This window comes from Harmonia axyridis, chromosome 2 (assembly GCF_914767665.1).
Source record: "Harmonia axyridis chromosome 2, icHarAxyr1.1, whole genome shotgun sequence".
Taxonomy (NCBI): domain Eukaryota; kingdom Metazoa; phylum Arthropoda; class Insecta; order Coleoptera; family Coccinellidae; genus Harmonia; species Harmonia axyridis.
Window position 1 is genome coordinate 24,673,674 of NC_059502.1, and position 20,916 is coordinate 24,694,589.

Below are 20,916 nucleotides of genomic sequence, written 5' to 3' on the forward strand. Positions count from 1 at the left end.
TTCTCTGTACATGTAAGTAAAATTATTTCATTGTGTACACTGAGGTTTTCCCTCTTTTTATTTCATATAATTAAACATATCGTTAAAGGAGTGTAATTTAGCTTTATATATAGGTAAGACACAGAACCTCCTCAAAATCCCCCTTCATCAATTTCACTTCAATATAACACTTTATTTTCAGGGCCTACAATGAGAACCCAGATGTTAAGTGCGAAGTGAAGATCGAAGAAGATCAAAGCGTTTTTCCCTTCAGCTGCCCGCAGTGTTCAAAGGGATTTCACAAAAAAATTCGACTGAAGAAGCACCTCTTGGCTCATAGTCAAGAACGGCCCTTCGAATGTGGTATTTGCCAAAAGAAATTCAAAAGAAAGTACGAAGTTACCGTACACAATAGAATACATAACAACACCAACTCCTACCAATGTGATTTCTGCCTGAAAGTCTTAAAATCAAAGGGTTCACTCAGCACTCATATTAAGCGACACTTGAAGGAATACGTAGCAACTTGTGAATTTTGTGGAGCTGGGTTCGTTACAAAACAGGAGTACCAGAACCACGTGGGTTCTAAGCATGGTCGCAGCATACACATTTGTGATATTTGCGATAGACCTTGTTATGATAAGGCAGCTTTGCAGAGTCATCGGGCCAGGCACGAAGAAGGCTATGAGACCAACCCTAAGTACAAGTGCGAACTGTGCAATAAGACCTTCCTGCAGGAGAAATACCTGAAACATCATCACATGAGAATCCACAAGAACGGTGGTCAAAGGTATATATGCGATCACTGTGGGAAAAGGGTCAACTCGAAGAGAAGTTTAAGAGACCACATATTGATACATAAGGGATTGAAACCAGTTGAATGTCCCCAGTGCGACAAAAAATTCGCCTTGAAAACAACCTTGAACCTTCATCTAAGGACCCACTCAGGCGAAAGGCCTTATAAATGTCAAGATTGCGGGAAATCTTTTACTCAGAGAAGTTCGTTCAAGACCCATATGAGGTACCATACAGGAGAAAGGCCATACCAATGTGATTTTTGCGACCAAGCTTTCGTTAGTAGAGGAGCTTTAACTTTGCACATTAGGAGTAGACATTGAAAAGAATTTACGAAAATTTGGATCCTATATCATGATACTAAAACTACTGATAAAAAAAACACTTACAACGTTTATAACTAGACAAAACAATGTCTAGGCAATGTCAAGCAATATTTTCCCTACTCACCATTTAATTCCATTATCATTATTTACTGCGATCGCATTTCAATTGCATTGTACAAAAAAAAAACAAGATTTCTAAAGTTTGTTTCAGGAACATTACCTACTTAAAATTAAATTATAAGTTTTGTTGACCAAAAATTCACCTTATAAATTGGAAGTTTCGAATAAAAAATTATGGTTAATACAATATTAATCATTGGTCAAAAGTTCTATTTATCGGATAATTTTTCAGTTTTAAACAGATTGTGTATGTTCTAAATAGGGAGTAGAAGCCATCAGTTTAGTTTCCATTGATGTGGCTGTGCAAATTAAATATATTATTTCTACAAGAGATCATGAATAATATCGTTTTTATTCGTATTCTCAAGATCAATTTCCTTCAGATAAATACCGAAACAATCATATATTTCTAAAATGGAGTAAAGTTTTTCGTTTTTACTTTGTTTGCAAATTTTCAGTTGACTATATAATGATGGTAACATTGTACTATATGATTTAACCATATTATAAGATTGGGGATGAAAAATATGGAGTGTAGATATGATTAATAAAATAAAGTTATTATTTACTTCTTTGTTTTTATTTGAGCATATTTGAATGTTACAAATGACTACTCAGGAGTATAAGCTTTGCTCTTGATATTGAAAACACTTGGAAAAACATGAAAAATATTATTGAAAAATATAATATTCCGAAATTATTTGTGTTTGTATTTGAATGTATGAGGAATGGAAGGTTTCAGATTTTTATTTTGAATGAAAAACTTTTGTGGTGTGTATGATGGTCTGATCCAAAAAAAAATTTGCAGTATAAGTGGACGTATCATAGCTAGGTATGAAGTCGATCTGAACAGATCGTATTTTATTAACACTGGCTCATTTCAGATCGCAAGATCGGACGAAAAGCGTCGATGAAGAGATAGAAATATCGAAATATATAAAAGAAGAGATCAAATCGGATGAGGAACAAGAAATGGCAGAGGTCAAAGTTGAGTACGACGATAATATTACGTGCCAAGTGTCCGACGTAAATTCCGATGATAGCGATTATAAGCCTACGGGCAAATCGAAAAAACCAAAGAAGAAGGACAAGGGGAGCCTGTTGAAGAAGGAATTGTCGAAGAAGTGCGACGATGGAATCAGGGATGCTGTGAATCCTGTCCACTGCGACATTTGCGACGTGACGTATAAAAACAGCATTATGTTCGCTTTCCATTCCATACAGCACAATGACGACAAAAAATATTCCTGTCATCTGTGCGGATTTCGCAGCTTGTCGAAGTACCACACAGAAATGCACATCAGAGCCCACGAGGGTACCAGCAAGTACAAATGTGAGATCTGCAACAAGGCTTTCACCGTCAGCACTCATGCTGTCGAACATAAATATTTCCATACAGGAGAGAAACCATTCCAATGCGAGATCTGTGGAAAGCACTTCATGTTCTCCTGGTTCTTGACCTCGCATAGGCGGTCTCAGCATTGGGAAATAATGACAGGCATGCCGTTGGTCAAGTACGATTGTCAGATCTGCAGCAAACACTACACGTCAGCTTCGGGTCTGAAACGTCATCAGAGGGCAAAGCACGAGCTGCCTGGTCCTCAGGTTTCCGTCCTTTGCGATATCTGTGGCAAGAGCCTGTCCAGCAAGGAGAAGCTCAAGTTCCACCGGAGGATCCATACAGGCTTCAAGCCCTATGGATGCGAGATCTGCTCGAAAAACTTCTCGAGGAAGGAGCAGTTAAAGGAGCATGAGAGAGTCCATACTGGGGAGAAACCTTATATCTGTGGTTACTGCGGAAAGGGCTTTTCTCAAAGGTCTCCTCTCCGTATTCACGAGAGAACACATACTGGTGAAAGGCCTTATGTTTGCAGATTGTGTGGCAGAGGCTTCATTTCCAAAGGTGTGATGGACAGCCACATGAAAAACTGTCAAGTGGTGATTATTCCATAATGTGATACATTCCAGTTCGATGTTATTGCGGTTTTTTGATTGCGCGTTTCTCCAACTTGTTGAACGAGTTTTAGCATTAATGACAATGTTTTTTTGTTCAATATAGGGACTTATTGGAGTTGGTGACAAGCATAGACTTTTACCGCAGAAAGTATTTATGATAGATTTTATTGGTTGTTTTGAAAAATTGTGAATTGAATTTCATTCATATATATGATTTATGAGTAGTTGATTTTGGTTTAGAAGTTTATGTATTTCTGTTTTCCCAAATAAAGTTGAGTTTATTCGAATCGTTAATTCTCATTATTTTATTGGCTGGATATTTTCTTCGAATCAATACTAATTAGTTACTATTGTAAATATTATTAAACTTTTTTTTGTCAATTTTTTCACTATTATAATGAGTACTTTCATGCATCTTTCGATTTCTATGGTGCATATTATATTGTTTAATGACCTTACGAAATTTTCCTTATTAGTTCCTTATTAGTCTCGAAGTCATTAGCTAAAATCGCTGTCTGCAAAGTATTATGGTATATTTTGAATAATTATGTTCATAAAAAATATCGCTTTTTCAAACTAAAAATAAAATTGCAGTGAAATCAACTATTGTTGATATTACTTTCTCAATTTTTTTTTACACAAATTCCTTTTCAGTACATCCTATGGTATTCGATCATTTCGTTGACATGCTAATATCATTATTTTTTTTAGGTCAAGTTTTCCTGAATGATTTTCAGGGTTCAATTATTCTATTTTTAGCATTTATTATTAATTCATTAGGCTTTCGACAGTTTTGCAACAGTAGTATATTGTTATAGCTTTTAAGTTTCAGCTCAGTGACTTTGGGTGAAAATAAAATAAGTATAGTCCAACTTTTCGATTGAAATATTTTTCTCGCCTGTCTTCCGAGTATTCAGCCAGTGCGTGAGGAATTTGATAACGAGATTATGGATGCAATGCTGAATGTCTACTTTTGATTTTTGAACTACCATACGACTTGGTTTTGATTTGAATTGAGAGTTCAGAAAAAACTGTGAAAAAATTATAGTGTAATACTAATTTTTTCTGGAAATGTTAGCTCAGGCTTTCCATATAAAGATTCTGAGTATCGATTTAGGAGGAGGGGACACTACCCTCCCATATATCTAATTGTAGGTATCTTATAGATTAAACGGTTAATGGCCAGTTGCACCATTTGCCTAGACATTGATTAAAAATTTAAACATGATGATTACTTTCTGATTTCTTAAGAGAAAATGGAATTGTTGACTACTTGACCGTTCGCAAGGCGCTGCGAATGCTGCTGACTGTCGTTTCAGATAAATGTGGCAACATCGGAACCCGTAACGAATAGTAGTTGAAATGTAACATAAGAAATTAAATTTGTAACAATTTTTTGCTAGTATGGATGGATGAATATAGACGTCGAATAATGTAATTCTCTGTCTATGCTTCAAATTAGTGGATAAGAGGATAGATGTGTGTAGTCCAACGGAAACTTAACACCCCATTTTTTTGGGTTCAAAATGAAAATGTGGAAAATCTATCGGACCCGTCAATTTTTGATTGGAGGGAGAACAACTTTTTCGCTCTTCGCATCCCCGTAACTGCAACCCCCTAACGGGGGTGAGTACAACCCCTTGATTTTGAATAGGGATGAGGGGTATTGTGATACCTCATTTTGAAGATCTTATCGAGTACTATCCTGAAAATTCGCTTCAAAATTTTCATGGATAACGAGAAGAAAAAAATGGAAGAGTACTACTTACTCACTTCATAATCGATGGATATTTTGAAGCGGAATTTCAGAGTCAGATAGTACCTACTCGATACGATCTTCAAAATTAGTTATCGCAACACCACTCATTCCAAATCAAAATTAACCCCTGTTCGGGTTTTCCAGTTACGGGGATAAAACATGCTGAAAACTTGTATCAGAAAATCAGAAATTAACGGGTCCGAGCGATTTTCCACAGTTTCATTTTGAAATCGAGGTGTTAATTTTTTGTTGGACCATCCTGTTTATTATTATTACGGTTATGTTAGTTTAATTCCAAAGTTAACAGAAAATTCTTGAAAACTGAAATTTACTGGTGAATTAGAAGTTTGCCGCCTGGGATTTCTAAACTTTCTGAAGATATTCAACAATACAAATGAGTTAGCATCTATTTGTTTATTCAAAAGAATATTTCGGCACTTACAATTATTTCTTTCGAGAGATTCTAATTCTAAAACTTGTAAATAATACCGATACAAAATATGCTTTTTTCGGCACCCGTCCGGGAAGTGCTTACTTCCCGGACGCTTTTTCTCTTTGAAAGTAGCATTTCCCGGTCTAGTCCGGAAAGTACATACTTCCCGGACTAGGCCGGAAAAGAATCACGTCGTTCGTGTCATTGTGAATATGAAAATCTCATTGGTAGGTATATTTTTAATAAATGCAGTTGATCATTACTATAGCAACCGAGATAACGGCTGACAGTTCAAATGAAATTAGTTGTCAAAAAACATGTTTTTTGATCGCAATCGCAATAAAATATGGAGAGCAGCGGCGTTAGTGTTATTCTACACGGTTGCCGAAAAAACATTGTACGTAACACGCCCGAAAATGGTTTTTTTGGACTCGCAGACTTCCAGGACTCGCTTACGCTCGTCCTGGAATTTTGTCTATTCGTCCAAAAAAACCCTATTTTCCGGACTTGTTACGTAAATTACTATTATTGTTCCCAGAATTCCTTTGAATGAACAAAGGGATATAAACTTTTTCCATTGTTGAATATCTTCCGAATCGAATGACTTCCAATTTACCTGCGCATTTTTATCTGCCCCTTTTTGTTTTCATAAACTTTCAAAGGACCACGCACCGCATCAAAGGGAAATTGGATTTCGATGAAATTTTTCAAATTATTTATATTTTGTAGAACTTGTGATGCTGATCAAATAACAGCATTGCATCACCGCCAAAAAATTAACCATTAAATTTTATAGGGTGGTAAAAATCACTCAAGTATTTAAACCAAATCTAGTATGCATCGATTGTTCATACTGCTGATTGAGGTCCTCTATGGAGAAACATGATTCCTGCCAAAGATATCAAGTTCTTCAATGATTTCCAAAAAAAAACTGACCTTTAATATATATGAATAGGTATGAGTTAATTCGAACACGTGAATTCCTAATTCTACCATGTGAATTTCTAATTCTACCATATCCCGAAGGGTTTGGCTATTTCATTTGCAAAGATGGCGGAAACGTACGATCGCAATGATTGCGAATGCTCGAGCATAGCTCCTCTATTCTTTCAAATATTGAAAGAAAGTAGTCCTTTACTACGTAATTCATTACAACTTTATTATGTTATAGTACAATGAACGCAGTTTCGTAGCTTTGCTACATTTTTAAACTGGGTATATCTCCTGTTTCATTGTGTATTTGTATGTTTTAGAATTTCGTTTTCTCTTTCTGCTATCTTCGATTATGATATTCCGGAGTAATTTTTATTTTTCAATTTGCGAAGTGTCGCTTGCTTATATTGCTCTTGAAGCTTGGGTTTCAGTCGTTTAATTTTTCTTCTTTACTGTCATATTTTAATACTTTTCTCAACCTTTGTTTTCATGTAATTCGATTTCGTCGAATACTTTGCTTATGTTTTAATATAATCATCTGGTTTTGGGGATTGTTATTTCTTATGTACCAGTCTTCTCTTAGTGTTTCATTTTGTATTATTTCCAGTAATTTCAATTTCTTTTTGTTCAATATGTGATAGAAGGTCTATTAATTGATTTATATATTCCAATTTTCAGAGATTTATCGAGCTTTTTTTATTCTCTTTACCTGTGTAAAGGCTGTGGCTGTGTGAATAGTGTATTTTGATACTCATATTGCACCCTAGGGATTTGAAACTATTAAGTATTTGTAACCATTTCATAACATAGATAATTTTGAGCTTCATGTTTTTTTTTATAACTGCAACAAATGATGTCCAAGCTTCTCGTTCAACTTGATTCATTGAATGTATGAAGGCAGGGTCCTTAATCAATTGTCTTATTTGTGGGGCGTCAAATATCCCTGCTTTGAGTTTTACCGTGCTCAAATGATTCATTTTTACCCCTATAATGCAAAACATGACCCATTTTCATCAAGAGCCTTTAGGTACAAATTGCTTCATTAAGCTTCATTAACTTTATATGAAACGGAGGTATAATTTTTTCTTTTACTTACCCGAGTTAAGGGATTAAAAGGGTCTGTTCAGGTACCTGATAGGCAATAGTTTCACAATTTATAGATTTATCTGGAATTCACTCAATTACAGACTGATAGGTCTGTAGGTACAACCATTGTACCTACCTAATAAATAAAAATTCTAGAACTCTCATAAATAATATCTGGAATGAAACCCATATTGGTAGATAAGTTGATGTATCTGTAGAAGTATATAGAAGGTGATAGAGAAAAATGGACTGCATGGACAGATTCAGCATCCCAAATATAGTTAATATCAGCTCTAAAATCCCAGGCACCAAAAAAAAATTTTTTTTTGTTGCCCTTCCTTGGTAATCCGAACGTACCTTGATTTATTGGTATGTCGCTTGTGTAGATGTTTTCCTCCTCTGAGGTTGGGTTTGTAATTTAAAGAACTTCCAATAGTGTTCAATATTACAGGCCCGTATGTTCGTTGAGAATGTTTATAGTCTGGTTATTACTGCTATGTTTATAAATTTTTATTGATTCCAAGAAGTCTAGTTTCCGTTTATTTTTGTTCCACGTGTAGTGTTTCGAGATATTCTAGTTCCAGGAATGTTGAGCGAAATATAATTCTCGTTATGGTGTTTGAAATATGACTGGTAGTCCTTGAATTTTTTATGAAGGTTCTACCATTTTGAACTATTTATATACTATTATATTAATTACATTTCAATTTATAAACTCCTGTGTTATTAAAACGGTTTTCTTTGTCTTTTGTATCGAAGGAAGTGTTGGATATTTTGCACGAATTTTGTTTCTTGGTAAAAATTCGCCTTGATTATAAAAACATATCTATATAATAATAATAAGAGAGTTTATTCATGAAAATACATCCAATAAACTCTATAATACTGTAGAGTTTTATAAAAATATAAACTGTGCACAGTTTATGTAGGTTCAAACGAAGTATGTTTGTGAAATATGTTGTTACATCTCTTTTTGCAAGAGGAAAAATTTCTTTTAATTTTTTTTATGAGGAAATTTAATATTTTTAGATTGAAATGGTTAGAAGCTATTTTTCTTATGGTTTCCAATTTCCGTTTTCTAAAAAAATTAAACGACCCTACTTTTCCATCCAAATCAACACCCATAAAGTAGCCGCACGGTGGCCACCTGGACCACTTTGGAAATCACTGTGGTAGAATCTTTACAAAAAGATTCAAAGAACACCAGTCGACTTTTAAACAATATAAAGAAAATTCTAATTTCGCTAAATGATATTTGAAATGCCGAAACAAATAACTTTTTTCATTACCATAGGAAAAAAATCTCTGGAAATTAAAAGTTTAAATTTTCATTAAATTGATTTGAATTTCTATCAAGTAACTTCCATAGTGTTAGGGGTTATAATTTGATATTAAACGATAATTTTTTTCTCATGTCAAAATTTGACATTTTCAACTAATAGCAATGCATTATTCTAGCCAATCAATCCGGATTATACTATAAACATTGCTTCCTCGTCGATAATACCTTGTTTAATTGAAACGTGAAAATTTTACTTGTAATTTGTCATTAGTTACAGCTTAATGTGCTATTTTATTCTAAGTGTGGTTTATTGAAAAATGAACACGAACCGATTCAGCGCCCTCCCAACCCAAGAGAATATTGAACATTTGAATTGTTGAAAAAATAATCTTCCCAAGTACAACTCGTTCTTCAAATTTTATTAGATGATTTTTTATTTTTATCACTCTAAACTTTTTTATTTGAATTGTTGAATTTCTCTCAATGATGAAAAAAGGTATTTACGAAATATCATTCTAATTGACTATCTAGTTCCTAAGATATCTTTTGTAATTACTATAAAAATCCAAATATCTACATTATTCATTAACTAGGTATTAGTCGGCAATAAGATATTTGAATAAGAATTTGCCAAATAATACGCCGGACTGATCACAAAAATGTTTTCTCTATTTGTGCAAAGCGCATGTTCAAGTAAATGGTACCTGGGCTGATGAGATGACTACACAGCTGAGTCACTGAGTCAGCCGACATTCAGAACTATTCAGAAGAGAAAGCCCAAGTGCCGGTATCTGCGAAACACGTGCTATCGATAAAATACCCTGGTTACCATTTGTTATGCAGTATAGTGTTATTGTTGATAGACTTATTTTTGATAATTGTGCTTTTTGTGAATTTTTGGAATAGTGTCCTGGATGGATGGAAACACATCTTTCGTAAATATCCACTCAGAATGTCATAATAGTATATTCTAAAACAAGTTGCAGAATGGGCTTCTATTCTAACACGAATGCGAAATTCTGAAACGAGCGACGAAGGAGCGAGTTTTCGAACGCATGAGTGTTGGAATTGCCTTCTGCAACGAGTATTAGACGATATTTTCTCTATTTCAGTCAAGTTTTGTGAATTATTGTCGAAATTAAATGAAAAATTCAGATTGAATATCCTTGTGACATTTGTATTGTATCATTGCAGTTGGTGTGACTGTTACGAACATTGACAGATTACGGAATTTGGATATGAATCGTACGTTTAGAATTTTGAAATAATTTACAATTACTCATTAAATTCGTTAGTTATGTTATTGATGAAATCGATTTAACACCACCAGAATTAAGAGAAATTGCGATTAATGTTGCAAATCATTTCACTTTATCCGAATTATATTATTTTGACAATTATTGACGTTTGTTGAAATTTGATAGGATTGGAAGTCAATATAGACAACCACAAACCGAAAAATATAACTGAAAACGATGCTGTAATGAGTTCTTTACAGCACTGTTTTTAGTACTGTAATGAACTTTATAGGATACTGAAATAGAGAAAAGTATTTTATTGACGATTCAATTGAATTGAAATTAATTGATAGTCATAATTGAAGAAAAGTATGATGTTAACAATATATTCTTTAAAAATCTTTGGTACGTCTCATGAACAACTCTCTTAATAATTTTCGCATTGTACATGTACAGGGTGGGCAAATTTCGATGTTTTAGCACTACAACTTTTAAACCAGAGTTTTCGAGTTGAAAGCGAAAACTGAAAAAAAAGGCGATATCGAAAAAAAATATCGGGTGTCCCAAGGTGAGTGGCCTATTAGATTATTATGGAAACTATTGATGGTAAAGATTTCAAATTTTGTGGATAGATATTTGGCCATGTAAGGTACATTTTTGAAATAATTTCACATTTCCAGTGTTGCCGGATGTACGACAATTTGGCAACAACTTTGTTATTTTGAATGGGACATCCGGTATTTCTATTTTTTTTATGATACTCCATAAAATATTGAATCTATTCACTCTTACTTTTCCATCCCTATCTTTGACGGTTTTTGAGTTATTAATTATTTTTCGAAATTTTAGGTCAAATTGGCGTATTACGAAAATGACTCTAGCTCGCTCAATATTTGAGATTTAAGTCAGAAATTTTGCAAGTCGTTAGATATTGATCTGATCTGTGTCACTGCTTTTGAATTATGGTTGTCAATAATACAGGACGCACCAAAAAAAATCATCAATTGCCAAGTTACAAAATTGTAAAAAAGTCTATTTTTTCAAATTAGACCCCTAGTATATTTTTCAATTTTTGGAATCAGTTCAACACATTCTACAATTCTTCTATTCACTTACACAGACTTTTTTACAATTTTGTGACTTGGCAAATGATGATTTTTTTTGGTCCGTCCTGTATTATTGACAACCATAATTCAGAAGCAGTGACACAAATCAGATCAATATTTAACAACTTGCAAAATTTCTGACTCAAATCTCAAATATTGAGCGAACTAGAGTCATTTTCGTAATACGCCAATTTGATCTAAAATTTCGAAAAATAATTAATAACTCAAAAACCGTCGAAGATAGGGATGGAAAAGTAAGAGTGAATAGATTCAATATTTTATGGAGTATCATAAAAAAAATAGAAATACCGGATGTCCCATTCAAAATAACAAAGTTGTTGCCAAATTGTCGTACATCCGGCAACACTGGAAATGTGAAATTATTTTAAAAATGTACCTTACATGGCCAAATATCTATCCACAAAATTTGAAATCTTTACCATCAATAGTTTCCATAATAATCTAATAGGCCACTCACCTTGGGACACCCGATATATCTCCGGTAATACTGATGATAGAGCTCTGAAATTAAAACATCATACAGGTAATTTTTTACTTAGAATCCAACGGTGTGCTCGTCTTTTTAACAGGGTTTTTAATTACGAAGCTATGACCCAAAGTCATGTTTTTTCAATTGGAAAGACTAGATTTCGCTATTTCTTCAAAGCTTAATTTTTCCTGAAGTGAAAAATATATAACATTGTATGGTTAGTATCAATATAAATAATAGAAAAGGGTCGAAAACTCTTTTTTCATCTAAGTCTCAATATTTTTATGATTTCAACTGTTGATGAGCACAGAAAAATTAGCATCGTATAATTAAAAGTTTCCTTCTATTAGTCTTTTCATCTCTATGCTTTTTATTCAATTTCACACAGAATAATGGAATACTGCTCTCATAGATATTCTAGCTTTGACTGATAGATCAGATTTTGCCTATCTTCTCTGGTTTTAAAGTTTTAGTTCTGAAATTCGCCCACCCTGTACAGGTAGAATACAAAGGTGATTTACCAGAAAACAACGGTCACTCTATTTGGAATTATTGTATTATGGAATATTTACTGAGTTTTTATGAATCGTAATTTTATTTTATTTAATTTATTTTGAAATAAATATTTGTTATTTTGATCGTTAATATTTTATTTATTATTATTATTTTAACCTCACCTTAATATTCTAAGGCCATTAAATATATTTTGAAACAGAAACGCTCTATGACCCATTCATAAAGTTATTGAGGTACTCAGACGACCTGTTGTTCTCACTAGTTTACTGACTACTTAGTGTTTGTGACTAATCCGTCGAGATGGTACGTCGTACACGTAATGCTGTACGTACAGGTAATGCTGTTTGTGACAAGTATGTATTAATATTTTTTTTTAAACAGAATTTCGAAAAATTTCAATTAAATGGGTAACTTGAATATAAACAAATATGTGAAAAGTTGAATTTATCATTATTTTACTGGAAATGTATAACCATCAAGAATTGTTGAAACCGAAAATTTTATTAACAATTGAATTTCCTGCACCTATTCCATTTTTAACAATTTTCTCATAAGCAAATTTTTTAATTATTATTTCTTATATAATTATTGCATTTTGATCTCTTCTATTGTATATTCTGTTTGTATTTTATTATAATTTTGACGGCGAAGGTTTTCAGTCATAAGGAATGCTTGTCTAATCAATTAATCCATACAGCAACGTTTCGAGAAGTATTTCATCTCTTCGTTATGTTTATGAATATTCAATCAAAAACCTTGAAAATTTCAGAATTTCAATTATCATCAGAATGATTCAAAGGATTTTGAATTTGGAAACGATACTTTCAACATATATTTATCATTTTATTTTTATCGTTTCCATTTGTTTATATTGAATTTTGTCTTTCTTTTTTCAAAGTTTGTATGAAGAAATCGTTGAATTGAATAGAAGGTGCTACTTTAGTCGTGTTTTTCATTTAATAAATATTTCGCCAAATGATTTTGAATAGTTTTTGTTGATAATAAACATTTTTAGATTCGTTCCAAATGAAAACTAGTCTCCAAAGAAGTTGCACTATAAAAAAAAACTGGAATAAAGTTATCCCGTTTTTGATTATTTAAGTTCAATATAGAATCGTTGGAATTGTGTATAATGGAAAAATTGTTCGTATATCGTGCAGTGTTTCTCACGGGAATTTTAAGAGCTACTTGCATGAAATTCAGTTAAAAATCAGTATAAACCGATTTTTGGGTATTTTGTGCTTGTGCTAGAATAAAGGATCAGTGTGGTATCGCAATAACACACTGCACAAGCACACGATACAAGATTTTGGAGACAAGTAGGAATCAATTGATTTTTTGGAGAAGTGAGATTGAAAACAAGCATTTGCTACCTGATTTTTAATATGAATTGAATAGCAAAAATTGTTTTTTGATATCAGAGTTTTAAATTTTCCAAAATTTATTCGGACTTCCCAACGGCTGATTTCAGGTTCAAATACCGCCGTCAGATAATTTATGTTATTATGATATTCATATCATGTGGTAATTGTTATGCTAAAAGTACAGATATGTTTCTGCTTCTTTCATTTGCTTCTAAGGTTTAATTTATACACATAAATTAAATCTTTCATCAATAATATCCTCAATTGTTCAATTAAAAGGATACCAATATACGTTTAGTCTCTTATTTATATATCTCCCATGTTCCTATTTCTGTGATAGACACACTGTAGAATTATTGTATATTTTATCACAATCTAATCATATTTCATTTTTAGGGTTATTACTTCACATAAAACTAAACCATGCCATGTTGTATTGAACAATATACAACATCTTTTGGACAAAGATGGCACTTATATAGTACCTGGCAGAAGCAGAAGAAATCTCACATGCTACAGATGTTTCAAAAAATTCGATTCAGCTGAATCTTTGGAAGTGCACAAGGCAGAACACGAACCAGAGAGCGAAGAAGAATATGTGATTAGTGACAGCGAAATAGAGATCGAAAGTGAATCGGATGAAGAAACACAAATTCCTAATGACCCAGTGGCGCAGATAAATTCAAAGTCTCCCTTGGGTAAAACTGTTGACCTTCTTGATTCTCCGAAAACGAATATAGTTCTTGAGCCGGTAGTCATCGAATATGTTCCAAGACCAGCGGAACCCATTGTGCAGAAGCAAGTTCAAGTTGTAGAACCCATCAGGGCTCCAGCCAACTCAATTTCGAACGAATCATCTAAGTCAGAAAGTGGGGAGACCAAAAAAGTTCCTGTATTATGTAATATACAGATACGTTGCTTAACATGTGATATTCTTTTCACCAACAGTGATCTTCTGATGAAGCATGAACCCTTGACTCCGGAAAAACCTTGCTGCTTTACGTGTAAAGTATGTTCTCAGAGCTACGATCAACCGCAAGATTATCTGACACATATTATGCAGCACAACACCTTTTCAACGTCCCGCTATGGATATAGATCAAATAGGAAAAAGCCGGAATTTCGGTGTACCTATTGTCGCCAAGAATTCGAGCATCGTTTCCTGCTAATGCAACATGAAAGGACCCATCATACCACAGATGCATCAAAGGCTTCTGCCCTAGAATTGTCGGCCCAAACTCAACCGAAGATATCCACACCAACCACGCCAAAATTAGATACAGCTAAACCAGATGTTCAACCTGCGGGGAAATCGGAGGAGTCTAGTGTAGAGTCGAGTACACCAAAACCTAAGATTTGGGTTATCAAAGAGGCCTTAATGAAATCTCCCGAACCGCCAGCATGTACAGTACAAAAAACTGTAGTTGCAACTATTGATCCTACGGGAGTGAAAAGAAAACTCGACGAAAGTGAATTGATACACGATATGTTGAAACCAGGGAAAAAAGGAAGGCCTTGCAACTCGGTGTCAAATCAAGCCTCTCCACTTATCATCGTAGCTCCAACAGAAGCATTGGAAACGACGTCTAGTTTAACATGCGATATTTGCTTTGATGTCTTCCGAAATAAGGTTGCTTATGATGAACATATGGTGTTCCATAACACAAAAAAAACAACCCAAGAATCTCCTTCTCCTATACTGGAAGTTGTGGATTCCACCAACGTTCATCCTTGTTCTGTTTGCAATCTACATTTCAAGAGTGCTGCCGGCTTAAAGAGGCACCAAGTATGCGCGCATGAAAATAAAAAGATTACCAGTTTTGTATGTGCGCTATGCTCCAAAATATTTTCATCTAGGAAAGGTTTGAACATGCATAGAAACACTTGCAATTAGAACAATAACAATGGGTCCGAATAGTGATATAGAAATGTGACCTAAACGAATTCGTTTGTTTGTTTGTGAAAAACGGTTCCATGTTATAATATTGCACTTAAGTTTCTATGAATAATGATCCTTGTATTTATCTGTATTTTTTTTCTTTCACTATTTTTTATTTTAGAGTTAAATAAAGTTTTGGAATACTTAAATACGAATTTTTATTCCTCCAATGCTGATAGCAAATGTTAGGTATCAATCATCTCTTAAATTATTTTTTTACAGTGCAAATATCACAATAATTTCGTTAGAACATGTAGAGAAAAATACACATAATGGAAATGTTGTCAATAAAGATTGTATCCCATTAAATTCTTGCAAATATCATGGTTTTTTTTTAGACTCAACTACAATCTTTATGTGTAAATGTTGAATAAATTTTTACTAATCCTTTTCCTTTTTCCTTTCATGAATAATCCGCTTCGTTTTCATGTGGAAGATTACTTTTTCAAAAGTTGAAAAAGGGATCCATCACTTGCAGTTACCTTGCGGAAGTATCCTACATAGTTGATGGCTATTTTTTTGAATCGTATGTTTTTTCGAACCTGTTGAGATATTTTCCGTTTAAAAAAATAGATAATTACGTATAGTGTTTTTTTGGCAGAAACTGGTTTATTTCAATGATATATGATCTTTTTATTTTCGTTATGAAATGAAAATATTTCGATAATATACAAATATAATAACAAATGAAACTAATAATTTATACAATTTCTCATTCTACTTCTTAACTTCCAAGAAATGTTTATTAACTATGATGTTGATAGGTAAGTGGTAAATTTTGAGAGGAGATCTGGTCAATGTGAATTTTATTTCATTTTACGAACATTCATTTTAATTACCTTTTATTTTAAGAATATTAAATGATGTTTCGTTTCTATTATCCTTTTGTCAGAGGGTGTTTGAAATATAAATGACAATTTTTCCCATTATAGAGAATATTGCAAGGAATTCTTATGGAGTGACATCCGCTAATTGAATATACAGGATGTTTCCTAAACATGCGGCAAAAATTCAGGGGGTTGTTCCTTGGACTATTCTAAGAATATTTTGTCCTTTGATGATTTTTGAAAAACCTTTTTGTTTCGAAGATATAGGGGAAACAAAATTTCAGATAATAACATTTTATTATGAAAAATAACATGAAAATTCAACTCAACCTACAAAAACTGTTGAAAATGACCACCTCTAGCCAGCATACAAGCATCCAATCTTCTCCTCATTGACTGCCGAACCCTTTCAAAAACACCAGGATCATTTCTTATTAAGGTACACCCAGCAATGATCCGATTTCGCAAGTCTTCCACATTTTCTACTGGAGTGGTATAAACTAATGATTTTAGATGGCCCCATAGGAAATAATCTAAGGGTTTTTAGTAATTGGAATGTTGTTAAACAAATTTAAAAATAAATTGCACCTACTTAGTAAACACAGTGCGGTACGCATTTTTATTTAAACTATTATTAATTTTAAAAATATGAAAAATGTTGTTCGCCCTGTATCTTCGAAACAAAGAGGTTTTTCAAAAATCATCCAAGGACAAAACATGCTTAAAATAGTCCAAGGAACAACCCCCTGAATTTTTGCCGCATGTTTAGGAAACACCCTGTATATTGTATAAAATTGCATACAATGGATGTTAAAGTAATTCAATTAACACAGTCCCAGTTTATCTTCTATTGTTTCCCTCATTGTGTTGAGTTTTTATTTTTCCTTCATACTTGTTTTATTTAGGTCTTTTATTTTCCGAGAAAACCCGTGCTTGAAATGATTCATAACTCAATAATAATGATAACAAAATTTGTTTTTACAGCGTTTGTCAATAGTGCTCAATCGGTCGATAACTTATGTAAATTTTAGGCTAAGAGAATCATTCAAATTTCGACGAAATCGACAGCACTCATCGTATAAGCTTAAATTAATTTTTGACTCTACAGGCTGGTCCGAAAGTGGTGAAATACGATACTACCCTATTTTTTCAAATGGTAATTCACAGTTTTTATAACATACTCGTAATCTTCTTGAAATTTTGTTTTCGAAATATTCCACTTGTCATCATTTATCTGTGTTACTATTTGAACATTTTTTTTTCGAAAAATTTCAGGGTTATAATGGTTTAAACTGAAGATCATATTTTGAACCGTTCGAGTTAATTTTACGATATATTTTTTCAAGTCTACTCTAAATTTACTGATAACTCTGTTGGTGGTCCGAAAGCCACTGCAATTTTGAAAAATGACTATCAAAAATGCCAATAATTTCATTTTTTCGAATGGTATGCCCTGAGATAGGACATTTCTACGAATGATCCTTAAAAATGTCTTTGTTTTTTCTATTCGGCTTCATTTGTAACGCTGTAGCGAAGTGACGACGTAACGAATTCTTAGCATTGAATTTTTTTGATTATCGGTTAGCCTAGTGAGTAGTCTTCATTTTTTGTCTGGAGATGTTGTGCCTAAAATAATTTTCAAAATGCTTCGCATTTCATGTTTTGTACTGTATACTTTTTACGCTTACAGTTTCAAAGGGACGGGATAAACAAAAACGAAGTACGATATATACGAGATATTTTTGTATATCACGTCAAATGAATGTCTTTTCATATAAATATATAAGTTTAATTCATTTAGATGATACGAGGATCACCGGTATTTCTCGCTTATTTATTACATTTGAAAAAAAAATAATATGCTTGAATTAGTTTTTTTAACTAATGTATTTAAAAATAAAAAAACATTTTTACACAAATTTGATGGCAAAAGACCGTAAATATATAGTTCAAAAGGCCTCAGGTATTCTAGCTTTTGGTTTGTAAATAATGATTTAATTTTTAAGTAACTTCACACAATTCTAAGAATCGATAATACACAATAATCTCTAAAATTCGTTATATGAAATAGTTTTCAGTATATTAGTAAAGAACGGTAAAAAACATTTCAAAAGCCAGTACGATGTTACATTTATTACATTTATTAAAATTCTGTATTCAGTTTCCTAATTGAATGTCAATATTTATAGGGGTGATTTTTTGGCCCATTCTAAGAAAAAAAACTCATATCAACATATGTCCTAAATGTCTTACCTTTTGAGATACAGGATGGTAAAGTTTTTAAAAATATATCATTTATTATTATCAAAATAAATCAATAATTGAAAAAGTTTTTAAAAATAAATCATTTATTATTATCTATTTCATTTATTATTATTAGATCGTAAAAATAATCATTATTATGCAAATATGAATTATAACATGTTAGAACAGCTCAAATTAAAACAATAAATTTCTGATATAAATATATTGACAATTATACAAATTGTTGTACCAAAGTCACAAAGTGACTTTGAATTTTTCACAGGTGGAGTACAGAAGTTATTATCAAAAGTTGAAAAATTGAAAAATAAAAACTTATTTGTAACGATACCTACTGCTAAATACTGAGAACAATAAAATGCTCATTCAATGGATTCCGTTCTTACTTGATGAAAACACATATAATATGTGTGGAAATGACTAAAAACTATTAAATTATTGGTTTGGTTTATAAAAATTCACACCAATCGAATTAATATATATAAATTGATATTATCTTTTTGTTGGGAACTCCAATAAATAAAAATAAATCAAAGAACGGTTAGTTCAGTAGAAAAAGTCGTGAAAAATGGAAAAGAAGTTGCTCCTTTTTTATGTGGATAATTTATCGATCTTCAGATGAGGAGTACTGAAACTATTGCTTTTAACAAAATAAAATAGTGAAAAGTAGAATAACTTATATTTAATAAAAATTAATTTGTGACAACATATTTTATTGTGGTTAGTGATTCGAAGGAAAAAACGGAAATGGTTCTGTGCGATCGATTAATTCGGATATCTAACCTAAACTTTCAGTTATATCATTTATCATCCGAGTAATTCATGAGTGTTGCATATGCTATAAAACTATATTTGTTATGAAAGATTAACTTGTAATTTAAAATGGGAGAAGGATAATATTCTTTCTAGTGAAGAGTATGTGTTAATATGGGAGCAGTTCGTTCCCTTTTTTATTAATCTCAAAGTATGTTGTGCATAGTGTAACTTGGTGTTTACCAGCAGTAACGACCTGTTGAAGACATAAACATAAACCGGTGATTCTAAAAAACCTTGAAATTTTTTGTGTAGAAATTGTGTTGGACTAAGGTTTCCAAATCACTCGATTATTTCAATCATTCTCGTCGCATCATCCATTCATATCAAGAAAAATAAAGCGTATTCAAAATATCTTTGGAATCGAACATAGTAAAAAAAGATCCACAAAAATATCTACAGAAGAAATAATTTCGAAAGAAAGAATGGTTCTGATTTTTGTGAAGTGTCGAACTTGTGAAGAAGTATTAATAGACAAATCTACGTTGCTTCGACATAAACCAAAAGATCCGAATATTTCATGTTGTTTTAAATGTAGGGAATGCGGAAAAATATTCTCTAAACCCTCAGATTATTATTATGATTCAAAAAAACACAGTTCAAAACGAAAAAAAAAACACAACTCAAAACGAAAAGGCCAAATAATGAATTGTGAAGTGTGCCTCAGATCGTTTTCGAAAGAAACTTCGCTGGAAAAGCATAAAAAAAAATATCATGAAGTGTCCAAGAACAATGAAGTGAAATCCAATAAAGTACTGGTATTGAAAAATCCCTCCGATGATGGAGCAAATATAAAAATATCAGATCATTCAGATCAATTGATAAATACTAATTTAACTTCAAAATTGAATTCTGACCAAGTAGCAATAACTACGAAGAAAGTTACTCCTGAGATAATATCTAGTACTTTTGGTGAAAGGAAGAATAAAAATAAGAATAAGAATAAAATAATAGAAAAAGAAAATAATGAAAAAAGGAAAATACGTTGCGGTTGTCATATGAACAAGAACCCACAAATTAGTAAATATGAATACCACAAAAAATCTTATGAGGTGAATGAAGAAGTATCAGAAGTTATTAAGGATTATAGTGAAATTAAAGAATATTCAGAAATAATCTTATTTCCATGTGCGGATTGCTTGAATATTTATAAGTTCAGAGAAGATTTATTGAAACATAAACCAAATTGCCGAAACGGTAAATAACTCGATAGTTCAAGTATTTCTTTTGTATGCCTTTTTAAGTAAATACGTTATAATCACTAGTCATTTTTTTCATTATGAATGTTTTTGTGACATTTTTATTATTAAATTCTGTTCTTATTTGAATAATATACACTATTGATTTCAATTGACCTTATAAATATGTTTATGAATTCACATATGTTATATTTTTAAGAGTCGATTGTAATTTGTATCTATATGTTTATACTAATCGATTATATACATTATAAATGATTTTTTTAGTATTACTTATTAGAAATATCGTTCCAAACCAAAAATCTTTTAAAATTTCTGATATTGGACTTGAAACTAAAATAAAGGTTCGAAATTATTTGGTCAAGAAAGATTTAAGATCTCTTTTGTTATATTGTTTTCCTTTAAATGTTCTAGGTTTTCTAACTGCCATTATCTATTTCTATTAAATACGTTCACATTGCTTTAGAAAGTAGTGGTTTCGTGTATGTGTGTC

The 20,916-nt window shown here is 32.2% G+C and overlaps 1 protein-coding gene across 1 annotated transcript in view; it reads left to right on the forward strand.

Annotated features, from left to right (window-relative positions):
• LOC123672253 (zinc finger protein 729-like) overlaps window positions 1–20,916 on the forward strand; it is a 74,879-nt gene that overhangs the window by 34,890 nt on the left and 19,073 nt on the right. The window contains exons 4-5 of the mRNA XM_045606282.1: window positions 2,105–3,166; window positions 13,780–15,169. Of these exons, the coding sequence (XP_045462238.1) occupies window positions 2,105–3,166; window positions 13,780–15,169 (2,452 nt within the window). The remainder of the gene's footprint in view (window positions 1–2,104; window positions 3,167–13,779; window positions 15,170–20,916) is intronic.